Source organism: Notamacropus eugenii, chromosome 5, assembly GCF_028372415.1.
Source record: "Notamacropus eugenii isolate mMacEug1 chromosome 5, mMacEug1.pri_v2, whole genome shotgun sequence".
Lineage (NCBI taxonomy): Eukaryota > Metazoa > Chordata > Mammalia > Diprotodontia > Macropodidae > Notamacropus > Notamacropus eugenii.
The window spans coordinates 86386792-86402225 of record NC_092876.1 but is presented as its reverse complement, the minus strand read 5'-3'; the positions used below and the strand labels follow the sequence as shown (position 1 = coordinate 86402225).

General features: G+C 37.0%; 1 protein-coding gene across 2 annotated transcripts in view; it reads right to left on the bottom strand.

Annotated features, from left to right (window-relative positions):
- The window catches only part of CSMD2 (CUB and Sushi multiple domains 2), a 1007626-nt gene that overhangs the window by 117233 nt on the left and 874959 nt on the right, over positions 1-15434 (bottom strand). For both annotated transcript variants that reach the window (XM_072610105.1, XM_072610106.1), the window contains one exon: positions 12587-12703. In XM_072610105.1, coding sequence (XP_072466206.1) covers positions 12587-12703 — 117 coding nt within the window. The remainder of the gene's footprint in view (positions 1-12586; positions 12704-15434) is intronic.

The window sequence follows — 15434 nt, the reverse complement described above, 5'->3', positions numbered from 1 at the left end:
AACATACATATATATTTGTGCAGGCATATGTAAGCATATAGTTGCATAATTGTGTTCTCATCTATGTGTTTCACACATGTGTAAATGACAGTGTGCATGTATGTGTTTGAACATGAAAAGATCTGTAAACATACATACACAGATGTCTGAATATATTTTCTTTTGTGTGTGGACAGATACATATATGTGAGCAAGTAAGAGTTAACCATTTTCATTGTTCTCCATGAAGAAATATGTACTGATACCTTCTTCACATGATGTACTATTTAAGACACAGAAAAGGATGTTGAAAGGCTGTAAAAGAACGGAGTTTGCTAAAACCTTCCATGACTAGAGTGACAAGTCCACTGGACATAAGGAGTATCAGACTCCTTAGATACTTAGGGCACTGATAACAGGATTTAACATAAGGTTTACTTAAGGCTAAAGGAGAATGACCAGAATGAAGATAGAAAACACTCAGTAAGTGTTGGGACTGGAAGCTCAATTCCGTGTGGACAGTCTCGGGCAGGTAAAAGTGGGACTTCTAAATCTTAGAGTCTTACGAGGCCCTCCATGAACAGCGGGGGTTCGAGAAGGTCAGACCGAGCTAGCTCGGCTAGCTCGGGTATTTCCGCCTCTCCCCCGGAGATACCTGATGGGTGGAGTCTCCCTGCCCTCGAGGTCGTCCCGGATTGGAGCACACCTAGTTACCTAACAGCATGGTATTGAGATGCAAACTGTGTGGCTGAAGATTAAGTAGGATTGAGGAAGCCTAAAAGCTCTCTTAGCACGTGTGGAGCCAAAGAGAAAAGTAGGGCTCCGCTTCTTTTCTTTTCTCTCTCCCCTCCCCCTCTCTCCCCGCTTGTACTTCTACTTCCAATCCCTTAAGCTTAGCCTCCTTAGGAAATCTCCCCCTCTTCCTCCTAAGAAAGAAGACTCCCCTGCACTTGTAACCGAAACCCTGTAATAAAGCTCAACCCCTGTTTGACTCTGGAACGTCCTTTCTCTCATACGTGCATCCGGCGTGGCCAGCCGAAGACCTCGGGAGGTGAGGTAAGAAAGACTCGGGTAGCCCAATACAGGCCTCTAGGCTTGGCAAGTAAGCATCATGCTGTCTCATATTTATGGTTCATGTTCCGTCTCTGATACAACTTTCAACATTAACTATACCTGTTGGTTGATTAGCACAGTTAAGAGGCGGGTTTGAGTTTGAAAAATGCAGTGGGAAGAGCCAAGAATTGATTCTCCACCTAACTGAAGTACATTACTTCATTTCAAGTAATAAGAATTTAATTGAGAGTTAGCTATGGATAGAATTAGAAGAATGAAAGTAGGAGAATGTCAGAATTTTTAAAGGAGGGGAAGTGGATCCTTTAAACTATATGTCAGGGAGTTTGATGCCAGATCCAGGCAGAATTCTAGTATTAAAAGGATATTTTATGCGTACTTAGGCAGTGGCAAGCATAAGAGCCAGCATGGGTTCATCAATAAAATTTTATGCCAGACTAAGACCTTTTTTCTTTTCCTGACAAGATTACTAGGCTGGTAAAGCAAGAATAATACACATGATACACATGAATTTTAACAATGTAAATAGAATATAAACTTTGTGTGGGCAGTCATGGTTTCATTTTTGTCCTCATATTCTCACTAACATAACGCCTAGCACATGGAAAGAACTTAACAGATATTTGTCTGTTGATTTTTTAACTGACTCAGTCAGGCATTGACAGATCCTCTCATGATATATTTTTCAATAATGCAAAATGTTTTCAACTGGGAAAAAGTTGACTTAGGCAGATGTGGATCTTGTTAAATGACCAGGATTAATTAATGATTATTTGATTATTGTTAACCTGGAGGGGGTAAAGTGTCCAAAGAGTCTGGCTCTGTCTTTATTTTGTTTGATGTTTCTATCAGTCACTTGGATTTAATAGATAATATGCTTATCAAAATTTGTTGTTCTGTCATTTTCAGTCATGTCCAACTCTTTGTAACTCCATTTGGGGTTTTCTTGGCAAACATACCAGGAGTGGTTTGCCATTTCTATATCCAGCTCATTTTACTGATGAGGAAAATGAACAAAATGGATTAAGCAATTTGCCCAGGGTCACATAGCTGGTAAGAGTCTAAGGCTGGATTTGAACTTATAAACATGAGTCTCCGTGACTTCAGGCCCAGCACTCTCTCTACTGCACCACCTATCTACCCCAAATTACTTACATTATCAAATTTCCTATTTATTATCAAAAAATATCAAAATTACTGATGAATAAAATTGAAAGGGTTGTCTAACATTCTGGATGGCAGAATTAGGATCAAAAGGATTTCAAGAGATTATAACGAAAATCAATTTTAGTATACCTGGCAGAAGATTTGACCAGACAATAGTCCATGAGAAGAAACTGAAGGTTTTAAAGGACTGCAAGTTCGATATAAGTCAACATCATGAAAAAAGAATAATATAGCACAATAGGTGGATCCCTCATGGCAAACTTATGGGAAGTCATGGATAGAGTAGCATAGGATGCATTGACATGGACAGATTATGACCTGCATCATAATTCATTTGAAGAATCATCTCCATCAATGAAATCACAGATTTCTATGAGAAAGAAATGGTAACTGACAGTTACATAGCACTTTACAGTTTGAAAGAATCTTAATATGCATTATTTTTTTTGAGCTTTAAAACAACTCTGTGATACTTCAAGTACTATCATTACATGTTTATGGAAGATAGTAAAGCTTAGGGAGGTTAAGTGACTTACCCATAGTCACACATCTAACAAGGGTCACAGATGACATATGAACTCAGGTCTCTCCTAATTCTAAATCCAGCACTCTTTCTTGCTATACACACTGCACCAAGATTATCTCCATGCTAACCATGTTGACTTTGAGGTTTCAAATGGAAATATCCAAATTGTAGATGCAGGACTTGAGATCAGACAAGAGTTTCTGGGATTCATATAGATCTGGGAGTCATTTGTGTAGAGATGACAGCGGTTCCCACAGGAAAAGACAAGATTCCAACAGAGAATAAACAGAGTAAGAAAAGGGATCAAAACAAAATCTTGAGGAAAACCCCTTTATAAGGTGAGAGATGGATGACTGACTCCACAAAAAAGACTGAGGAGGACCAGTCAGAAAGGCAGGAGCAGAAACAGCACTGCTGTGTAAGATGGAAGAATAAGCATCCAAAAGGAAGGAAAAGTCAACAGGTAGGTTTTTCAGAAAGGTTGAAGAGGATAAGAACTGTAAAACAACCTCAGAATTAAGCAACTGAGCAATCGCTGGTTAGCTTTCAGAAGTTTAGAAACAAGTGGGATGTAGAGAAGAGTTAAAGAATGGATAGAATTCTGGACTTTGAATTAAGAAGATCTGAGTTCAAATCTTGTTTCTTTTCCTCAAGCAGTTAAATTTCTCCAATCCTAGGCTTCCTTATCTGTTAAATAGTAAGAATAATACCCCATAGCACCTCCCTCACAATTTTCTGTGCAAATTCGAATTGTTATATGTCAGTTAATATTATTTTAAAAGAATAAATACATAGAATGTGAGAGCTAAAGAACTAATTCAACTTCATCATATTATAAATGAGGGAAAGTAACTTCCAAAAATTACTCGAATTAGAATTCAAGTCTTTTGATTCAGTCCAGAGTTCTTTACTTTAAAAAAAATTGTTCTAAAGTTAAACACTCCTAAAGTGGATATTTCCATATACACAGTGAAACACACAAAAAATTATTATATGTGAAACCATGTAACTCAGTTTCATGAAATGGAGGTAGATAGATATGCACATATATGTATAATATGTATAAATATAATAAATCTACTAAGCATACTGTACTACATATATATGTGTATGTTCATCTAGAGATACCTATCTATAAGCACTTTACATTACTTTTAAAACTGTCTGCCTTGTCTCTGCTTCCTTCTGGACTTCCTTTGGTTCTCTTCTGTGTATTAAAAAAATATTTCGATGGCAGGGATGGGGGGAAGAGTTAGGGGGAGGGAATCAATCACCAACACTTCCCCTGCCTCCTCACTTGCCTCACAATTAATTGAGAGAAAGGAGAGGGAAAAAAACCCCAACAACAACACCCTAACTGCCAAGAAAAACAACCCCACGTAGGAGCCATGTCCAAAAAAGCAAAAGTACCTCATGTCTATCACCACTCTGTTGAGAGGTGGGTAATTTATTTCATCAAAGCTCTGCTGGAGAACTGCTTTCATCAGAGTTCTTAAGTCTTTCAAACTTGGTTTTCTTTACAATATTGTTTTCTACATACAAGTTGTTTTCCTGGTTCTGCTCACTTCACTTTCTTTAAACTCATTCTACCAAGGCTTCTCTGAAATAATGTCTTTTATCATTTTTTAGAGTGTAATAATATTCCGTTACATTCATATACCTTAATTTGTTCAATTTTTTCTCAATTGTTTAAAAGACAATCTAAGGTGTACACGTAAATTCTAATTCCCACAATGCCCCTTATTTAGTTTCCTCTTCAGGACACACGAGTTGTTTTCCTTATTATTATTTCCTCCTCACATCATCCTCTCTGTTAACTTCACCCCTATTACTGTGTTTCCCTGCTGAGTTAATTTCTACACCATATTCTTTGAGTGTGTGTGTGTGTGTGTGTGTGTGTGTGTGTGTGTTTGAACATGTTTAATGTTCCTTTGTACATTTCAGATAAAAGTAAGGTCCTTATGATAATGTTCACTCCATGCTTTTCCTCTTCTCCAGTTCTCATGCCCTCCAATTATAAGAAAGAACAAGTTCCACACTCTTCTTCCTTTTATCTCCTTTCTCTTTCCCCTCTTTAAACCCTCAGAATAAAACCAATCTATTCCCAAGACCTCTAGTTTTCTTACTTAACTCCCTCAATACCCTTTGAAGATATGACAGTTTTGAAGGGACACTTATTTCTTCTTCCCTTATTAGAACATGATTAGCATTTCATCAAACAATTCCTTCTAAATGCTGAAATAAATTTCTTTTTCTAGGTTTTTCTTGACTCGTATGTTTATATTTCAAAGCTCCTATAGTTTTTCCTTAGATATACTTAAAAGTCCTCTCCTACTTCATTAAAAATTCATTTGTTTTTTCCTCTGAGGACTACATAGCTTTGCAGGCTAAGTTATTCTTGGTTGTAGGCTTGTATCTTTTCCCTTTTGCAATATTGTATTCAAGATCTTTTCTAATATTTTAATAGAAGTTGCCATATACTGCATGATTCTGACTGTATTTCCTAAGAAACTGAATTTATGCTTTCTAGATGCTTGTAGCATTTTTTCCTTAGATGTAAGCATTCTGGATTTTTGCCATAACCTTCCTTGGATTTTTCCCTTGTGGGTTCCTTTCAGCAGGTGATTTGTAGATTCTGTCTTTGCTTTCTGGTTCTCAGAGAAATGGGAAATTTTATTTATGATTTCCAGAAATATAGTGACAAGGTTTTTTTAATCACAGTTTTCAAAGATTTCAGTGATTCTGAAATTATCTCTCCTACTTTCCAAGATAGTTTTTTTATATCATTTATCTTACATTTCCTTACACTTTTTCAATCTATTGATTTTGTTCTACTGTGTGTGTGTGTATGTATATATATATATATGCTTCATGGAGTCATGGATTTGTTTGATCTATTCTACTTTACAGAAAATATGTTTCTTAGGGGTTTTTATCACTTTCTTTTTCTAAGCTATTTATTCTTCTCCCAAAGCTTTTACTCAAAGCTTTTATTTCATTTTTATTTCTTACTTCTTCTTACTTCTTCATGTAATTTTTGTAGAAAACCCATTTTTCCTTTAAGTCTCCGTTTGTGGTTGTTGTGGAATTAGATTTGCAATAATTTTTGATTCCACATGGTGTTGTAAATGATTTTCTTGTCTCTCCAACTTTGGCTCCTGAATTAGGGCTTTGAGGCACACTTCACACCCTGTCACACTTTTAGGTGAGATGGTTGACTCTGCTTGTTCTTGTCTGGATGTCTGGGGTTCCTTTGATGACCTACACCTCGCAGGCTTAAGCCCCTCCTGGGCATCTCAGGACACAGTGTTAGAGACCTCAGAGCCTCTGGACCTGGGTTGTCCTGCTCTAAGCACTGATCAGTACCATGGCAGTTGCTTCATGCTGCAGATTCCCAGGGCTTTCAAGGTCCTCACGCTGCGTCATTCCCAGGGAAGCCCCTTACTCTTACTGTTTCTGGATATAGAGCTTTGAAGACTACATGTATGCAGTCTCTGGTTGCTCTAGCACTCTCCTTGCTTAAGGGACCCCTTTTCTATTATCAGTGAGCTTCTAGTTGACTTTTTTGAGGATAGAAGATTTTATTTACTGTGGTTTCTCATTGAATTTCCTGATCATTATTTGATCTAATGAGAATTTCAGTTTTTTGCTGGAGCAGGTATTAGGGAGTTAGGCAGCCTGCCTCAAGTTTATGAAGGTCCCAGTTCTTGGCAACAAGTCTCAGTGTTCTATTTATTACCCCACATTTCTTCTCTCAGAGGTCTGCTAACTCTAATTTTCTAAGTCTATGAGTTATGCTTCTCTACTCCCAAGCAAGCATGTGGACAGTCCTATTTACAGAGTAGAAAGTACAGTTTACCTGTATCAGGGAACTTGAAAGGTCAGCCAGGAATAAACTGCTTTTCATCTCCCAGATTAGATGAGGGCAGCCTGATTGCAAAAACTGATAGTGTTGCTGCAAGAACAATTCCCAGAGTGACAGACCTAAAAGATTTCCTTAAGGGCAATCCTGGGAAGAACAGATGCAGAGAGTGACAGAGTCCAAGGGTACTCAGAAAGATCAGACACACAGAAGATGAGATCGTACATTTTATTGCAGTCATCTATTCTGATGAATATTAGACAACTTATACTGCAGAGTGTAGAAGAACCTTAAGTGTTCCTATTTGTCATTTTTTCATATTACTCATTGTCATCTTAAAGTTAGACACAAAATACATGCTTCGTGAATGGCATGCTTGCTTGTGACGGAATTTCAATATTCTTTTTTAGTCTTAATCAACACACTCATAAACCACGGGCCACAAGGTTCCAAATTAAGTTCAGATTCCTTAGAATGGTATTCAAATTTCTCTAACATTATATATCACTATTCCATTTCACATACTCCATGCTCCAGCAAAGCTGGACTACTCATGGGACAAATTCACTAAAAACTAGTCCTATAACTCTCTCCCCTTATTTACATAACTCTGTAGACTTCTCTCCTCTTCCATCTCTTACTGTTTAAATGTTACCCAGCCTTTAAGATCCAATTCAAATGCAGCCTCCTCCAGGAAACCTTGCCTGATATCAACGGCAGTCAATAACTTCTCCCTCATCACAACTCTCACAGAACCTTAACTGTATCTCATTCATGCCCTCGGCACATTTTATTTTATGTTCTAATGATTTGTGCATATCTAGAGGTTAAGATGCCATGCCTTAATTATCTGTGCATCCCCTGCACTGTCTACCACAGTAAATGTGTTAAATCTTCCTTGATTTAATAAATAAATTATCTTTAATAACTACTAGCTTAGCATTCCACTGAGAGAACCAGACAGCTCTGTGAATGAGAGCATGTGGTTCACTTATTTCATGTAGTCTACTCCTAAAACAATCTAAATGCCAACAGAAAGACAAAAAGTCCGATCGCCATCTAGTGGTACAACTGGCTGCCAGCAAGCTGACCAGCTGCCTACTCCCTTATCTAAACACACTCTCATATTTGTTTGAATAAAATATTAAAAGAACAGCCAGTCCTATATGATTGAAATCCTACATGATTAAAGACACAGCTTTTATTGCTGCATCTGCCTCCAATATTGAACTAGCTGAAATGGACTTCTCTTTATGTTGCAATAAGTTGACTAACATCTATATAGGTGCACAACCAAGCACAACCACCCCAAAACAAAAGACCTCAGTATTAGCTGAAAGCTCTTGCTACAGATCCCTGGGTCTGCTAGTTCTTCCAGAATGAGAGGGGAACTTTTTTTGTTTGTCCTTGTAGGAATTCTTTTGTACAAGTTTTGTTTTTGTTTCTTTGTTTTAAATGTTCATTTTCCACTGCTCCTTTAATTTCTTTAAGTTTATGATAATTAGCAAGATAGTTTATCATCGTCTTTGATGGTGTGACCCTTCAGAATATAGTCCTACGTAAAACAGTGTGCATTACTGAAAGAATTCTCATGGATAAAGTTGAGTTGGACAATATAATGGATAGAAGATCAGAAGGCTGGACTTGAAATCAAGAGATCTGAATTCAAATCCTGCCTGACATTTACTAGCTGTATGATCATATAGTAAATCACTAAAAGGTTGCTTTAACCATCTTAGTTTCCTCATATTACACATACATGCACATATATATGTATAAAAATTTTAGTCAGTATATACAGTAACAGCTCCAAATAAAAATATCCTCAAACAACTTCACCTCAATAGTTTGCTTTGTTTTATTACATTTAAATATTTTGGATCTGAAAGAAATTTCTTTTCCCTTATGATTGGGGGATATTATATATGGGTTTGACTAAACTGCTGTTCTTGTAATGTCAATAAACATTTATTAGGCACCTACTGTATATATAGTTCTGTGCTTTGTGCTTGAGTTATTACAATAGTTCTAACACTGGCTCTGCTCTTGAGAGTCTTAAAATCTAGGGGGGACATAAAGTAGGCAAAAGGAACACAAGTAACTATTGTATACGATAGAGAGACAAGTGCAAAAGACAGGTGTGAGCAAAGTGCTACAAACAATTTTTGAAGAGATCCATTTCATATAGTTTTTTGGGGGGGAGGACTCTTAAATTGGGCCTTAAAGAAAAAGAACTTCAACAGGTAGAAATAAGAAGAGAGTGTGTTTTGGCAAAGGAGATGGCTTGTCTGAATGAAGTGGCAGGAAAATATAGAATGACAATGGGCAGCTATGGTCTAGTTCGACTGGAACACAGAGTGCATTAATCGAGAACAATGAAAAAAAAAGCTAGGTAGGTGTTGAAGAATCAAACTGTGGAGGTCTTTAAACAACAGGCTAAGAACTCTGTATTTTATCCCATTACAAAAGGGTAAAAATCTGTAAATTATTAAGATAATTTTGGCAGTTACATAAAGGTTGGATTAGAAAGGGTAGACATTTAATCGAGGTAGACTAATTAGGAGGCTATTACAATAGTGCAAGTGACAGATGATAAGGGCCTGAACTAGAGTGGTGGCAATAGGAACAGAAAAGAAGGAACTGATGTGAGCAAAATTGTAATGTACATATGTAATATTCCCTGTCGGAGATGGGATTGTGATGTCAGTCACTGACGAAGTGGGGGGGGACTGTCTGGTTGACTCAAGCAGAGTCTTATTAAAGGAGTAGTATCATGGCTGATAGAAGCTCTGACTGGAATTTGATGAGAGAAGCCAGTAGCAGTATGAGGCTTTACAGAAATGTGGAAGTGTGTGGGGACTAATTAGCAGGGTGGCTGCATGAAGATCTCACTTCTAGGGGCAAGATGTCACCTTTATATGGCAGCAGCTATTTTAGCCCAAGAAGTAAAAACATGGCTCTGGTTTGTAAGTTCATAATAAGAAAGCTGTTGAATAAAAATGCTGGGCTCTACAAATTCAGTATTTTGTATTCTAAATTTAATATTTGATATGGGTTCCCTTTTCTCTGAATTGCTAGTGAAATCTTTTTGAAAATCATTTTTCCTGAGTTTATAAGAAGTGGGGAGCAGTTAGGTGGCACAGTGAATAGTGCTGGCCTTGGAGTCAGGAAGACTCATCTTTGTGAGTTCAAATCTGACCTCAGACAATTATTATTCACTTATCCCTGTTTGTTGTAGTTTCTTCACCTATAAGATGAGTTGGAGAAGAAAATGGCAAACCACTCTAGTATCTCTGCCAAGAAAACCCCAAATGGGGTAAGGAAGAGTTGGATATGACTAAAACATCTGAACAGCGATGACAACCAAGTAAAGGGACAAGCACTGGGTAGCTCTGGTGGGGGGAGAAAAGGGGATTAAACAAAGTTATACTCCTACAACTTTGAGAGAGACATGACAGTATAGTGGAAACTGTGCTGGATTGGAGTCAAGAGATACCTGGATTCCAATCTAGCCTCCAACACTGACTACTTGTGTGTCCATAGGTAAGTCATTTAACTTCTCATGAATTTTCTCATTTCTACAATAAAGGTAATAACACTTATGTATTTGTGTTTCACAGGGCTTTTGAGAAAATCAAATGACCAGATTCATGTAAAGTCCTTTGTGAAGTTCTTAGTGCTCTATGTGGCAAACTGTTTTGGGGGTTCAAGCCAATAATGTTAGTGTTAATAGTCAAAGAGGATATGAGCTTCATAGAGGATTTCTGAGCTTGGAATATCCAAACTCCTGCTTTGAGGAGCATTTACCTTCTAAGTATGGGGAGCAAAAAATGTTGAAGTATTTCCCATTTGAACTTTTGCAGAGTTTTTGGATTTTGGTTTCTTTAAAAAGCATTCCCATATTAGAAACATTGAAACATAAGGTTATTATACTTTGTAATAAAGAATTTATTTGATTTGTAGCATATTTAAATTGGTTCCATATGAGGAGGGTCAAAAGAGGTGTGATCATGTTGGGAACTCTCCGGACAATCTTTAGAAGTGAGGAGCCAAGAGATTATCCAAACAATCTGACTCATTTGTACCTGATCTAGGACATTCTAAACCTAGCTTCTGTATTCTAACTTCAGGATGAGGGGTTGAAGTGTAGCCCTCTCTCAGTTATCCAACTGGTGGAGTACTATGGCAAAATTTTGAACCTAGGGGTCACCTCTCCATTTTACCCAAGCACCCAAAATAATCTACCTTACTACCCAACTAGTGTGCATATACAGGAAATGTAAACTTATTTTTATATTAGCCTTGGAGGGTAGTCATAATTAGGTAAATTTAATATCACACTGTTGAATATGGATATGTATAGATATAGAAATAGAATTATGAAATGGAACCAAAGCAGATTTGGGACAATTCTTGCTATGAAGTCACTCCAACAGGATGAATAATTAAGAGTAAGCTGCAATTTGGTAACTCTTTCTTCTTTATCTTTCCTGGAACCATGGCAGGGGTTGGAGCCTTCTCTTATTCACCATTTTCCCACATCTCCTATCTTCTGAGAGTGAGGCCTGAAACAATTGCAAGGTACTCAACCTCTGCCAATAGTCAGTGTGATACAAGGGACAAGTTAAGTTTTTGAAGTTTAGAGTCTACAGTTTCTTTTGCTTTTACCAACTGTTCAAGGTTCCATACATTACTAAGAAACAATCAAGTTGGTTTTCTCAAAACCATACCTGCTTATTCCTATCTCCACAATTTGTTCAAATCATTCTCCAACCTAGAACATTTTACTCTCTCCCTTCTGCCCTAACCAAGCTCATATGAATTCTATACTATCTCACAAGGCTTCACTTTCTTCTGACTTCCTATAGCAAGTACTATCGGTGCATTTATTACAAATCACTTTGTATTTTAGGTTTGTTGTTTCCCACATTAGAACGCAAGTTCCTTGAAAGCAGGGACAGTTTTTGTTTTATTTAGTAAATGTTTAATGCTTGTTGATTGACTAATATTTCTCTTTCTAAGGAGACTCTTCTTCACATGTTTTCCACAATGTTTAGTACAAGGATAAAACAAATAATAAGCTACCATTAAAGACTTGTTAATATGGCAGCTATCCAAATCTGGATTTTCTTATTTTTCTTAATTTGATTCTTGTTCCATCAGAACCTTCATTTTCTGTCTTGAGATTTTGGTTGGCTTTACTGACGTTCCTAGACTAAAAGGAATTACCTAATTCATAGAGAGGTTCTAATATACTGCACCTGGAGCCCATTACTAAACTATGAGTTCAATAAGAGCTGAAACCATGTCTTCTCTAAACTATTCTACTTCTCCTCATGTAAAGACCAATGCTCCTCAATAGGGACATAATTAACATTTATTGAATTCAGTTTGGGAGAGAAAACTCTTCACTGTACCTTATTTCTGCCCCTAGCATCTTTTAAAATAGCTTTAACCATCAGAGTGAGCCATTCGTCAGCTTTGGCACAAGTTGTAAATTGTCTTTTTCTTCCATTGACCAAAGAAATATATCTGGTTAGAAACCCTGACCCTTTCTTGGTGTGTGAGACCAGTTCTACACATTGCCCAAGCACTGGATCTTTCCATATAGGATGATGCTGAATTATATGCCATCACAACTTAAGGCTCATCTCAATTGAATAAATGTTATTTTAAACATAGATCTCTGTATTATTTTAGATTCCAAGTCTCTTGATTTTAGTTCATTTCTCAATCACTCCTTAGATTTCTTAAAACATTTCAACTTCTTTTCAAAGCACCTTAATAACTATGTTCTCATTTTACCCTGACAACAATTTTCATGAGGCAGATGGAGCAAGGATTATTCTTCCAGTTAATAGATAAGCAAACATGCTTAAGAGACTTGCCCAAAGTCACAGAATGACATATGCAGAGCTGGGACTTGAAATCAGACCTTTTGGCACCCCTTGACCCAGATTCTTTGGGGCCATAAGACTTACCAAAGCCCACAGGCAGTGTTATCCTCCAAGAGCAATCCATGTTGCTGGGGTAGTTTCCTGGAAATCCAGGGCTCAGGATAACCCCTTCCATCTCCTCAACAGTTCCCCCACATTGAGCTGTGAAAATATAACAGGACAAGTGTTAATGGGAAGCGGGAATGCATTATCTGACCATGAGAAGTTTTAGTATAGACAGACACTGAATAAATCTGCTAAGGAAGAAAGTACCAATGCCAAGGTACAGAACTGGCAGGGCCACCTATGCTGCACTATATCTTAGAGCACCTCTCCTATCACTTGCACTTAAAATTCTACTTCTTTCAGAAAACCTTCTCAGACTGAGCAAAAAAGAACCCGTAGAAACCCTGCCTTCTTCATTCTGGAACGTGGAATTTCCAGTACTGCTGCTTCTGAGTCCACTGCTCAAATGTTGAAGTTAAGATTATCTCCTAACATTCATAAAAAAATATATTTAGCTCTGAATTGAATTTGTATTCAGTTTGTATTAAATCAAATCTGTGTTAAAATTATACTATTACACACATACTATATATACACATATATACACACATATATACATATATACACACGCACATATATACTATATGTACTATACTATTAAAATTATGCACATAGGTCAACATATATGAATAGGCAAGGTTTTTTTTTAAGGAAGATATCCAAATTATCAATATTCTTATGAAAAAAAGTACTCCAAATTCCTAAGAGTAAGAGAAATGCAAATAAAAATAACTCTGAGGTTAGATTTCACACTCAGGTTATCAAAGTTTATAAGCAAGGAAAATGATGAATGTTGGTAGGACTTAAAGAAAAAAGGCACAGTAATAGATGGTTGGCGGAGCCATGAACTGGTCCGGTCATTCTGTTCTATTATTGTTATAGAATAAATTGCTTCTGTCCTGTTTGTGTCACAGGAACAATTTATTCAGTAACAACAACAGTGTAAATACAACTTTGAAAGACCTAATGTTGCTCAATGTGGTGATCAGCCATGACTCCAGAGGATAGATGATGACCAATGAAGAAATTAGTTTTGCTTGACACTGTATATTTGTTACAAAAGTACTATATTGATTGAGAAAGTGAGAGGAAGAGAAAATAATATTCTTATTAATTGGAAAAATTAAACTACATAAAATGATGTGCTTAACAAGGTTTTTAATACAATTAAACAATTTAATGAATATTTATGGTATATATCCCTAATTATGATTGAATCATAATGGATTGCAAACTTAAGATGTCAATATTGTTATTGGAAAAAAAAAAGTGAAATGTGGCCAAATAATGTTTTGGGATTCTTACTTATTATATTTGTACTTTTAAAAGTCCATTATTTAATCAGCCGGGGAGCATGTTCTTTTTGTTGACATCTCCATATTGCCATAACCGCGATGAACAAAACAGTGTCAACTTGTAGCAGTGACTTTTCTGAGCTTAGTTCGGTCAGTCTCAAAGGGGTGTGTGTGTGTATGTGTGTGTGTGTGTGTGTGTCTGTGTGTGTCTGTCTATGTGTGTGTGTGTGTGTGTGTGTGTGTGTGTCTTCAGATGTAAATCCCAAAATAGCTACATGGCATAAGAGGTAAAAATGCTCAATTTAGAATTAGGAAGACCTGAATTCAAACCTAGCTTCACACATGTCCTAGTGTGTTCTCTAAGCTTCAATTTTCTCATCTGTAAAATAAGGATAAAAATAGCATCTCCCTAACATGATGGTTGCGAGGATCAAACAAGTGAAATAACATTTACAGTATTTTTCAAATTTTAAAGCATTATATAAATGCTAGCTATTATAGGAAAATACAGATAGATAGATGGAAAGGAAGGAAGGAAGGAAGGAAGGAAGGAAGGAAGGAAGGAAGGAAGGAAGGAAGGGAGGAAGGAAGGAAGGGAGGAAGAGAGAGAGAGAGAGAGAAAGAAAGAAAAAAAGAAAGAAAGAAAGAAAGAAAGAAAGAAAGAAGGAAGGAAGGAAGGAAGGAAGGAAGGAAGGAAGGAAGGAAGGAAGGAAGGAAGGGAGGAAGGAAGAGAGAGAGAGAGAAAAAGAAAGAAAGAAAGAAAGAAAGAAAGAAAGAAAGAAAGAAAGAAAGAAAGAAAGAAAGAAAGAGAAAGAAGGAAGGAAGGAAGGAAGGAAGGAAGGAAGGAAGGAAGGAAGAAAGGAAGGAAGGAAGGAAGGGAGGAAGGAAGGGAGGAAGGAAGAAAGGAAGAGAGAGAGAGAGAGAGAAAGAAAGAAAGAAAAAAAGAAAGAAAGAAGGAAGGAAGGAAGGAAGGGAGGAAGGAAGGAAGGAAGGGAGGAAGGAAGAGAGAGAGAGAGAAAAAGAAAGAAAGAAAGAAAGAAAGAAGGAAGGAAGGAAGGAAGGAAGGAAGGAAGGAAGGAAAGAAGGAAGCCAGATGGATAAAAAGATGGATAGATATAGACAGACAGATAGATATGTAACAGTCAAGTAACCACCCCAGCGCTCTTTCTTATATTAATATTTATACTCCTTTCAAATCACACCAGTAACAATAGATTGGGTTCCCCAAAGATGGGAATTACAGGTGGATGTCTGTGCCTGGAAACATTGAAAGGACAACCTTGCAAATGTGATGGTAGGATTCTCTTTATTCAATTTCCCTATTGTGCTATTTCCTTTCTGAACAGGAAAATTTTCCCACCTACTTAATTCTGAATCAGGCTATGGTGTCCTGTGAATAATGTGGTATATACTTTGCTATATAATTGGCTATTCTAAAGTAAATGTTAACTATGATTTTTAAGTGGAATCATACAGAGTAAAGAAAACTCAAGCCTGCTATGCTTATGTCAGGTCAATGTATGCCCTTCAAG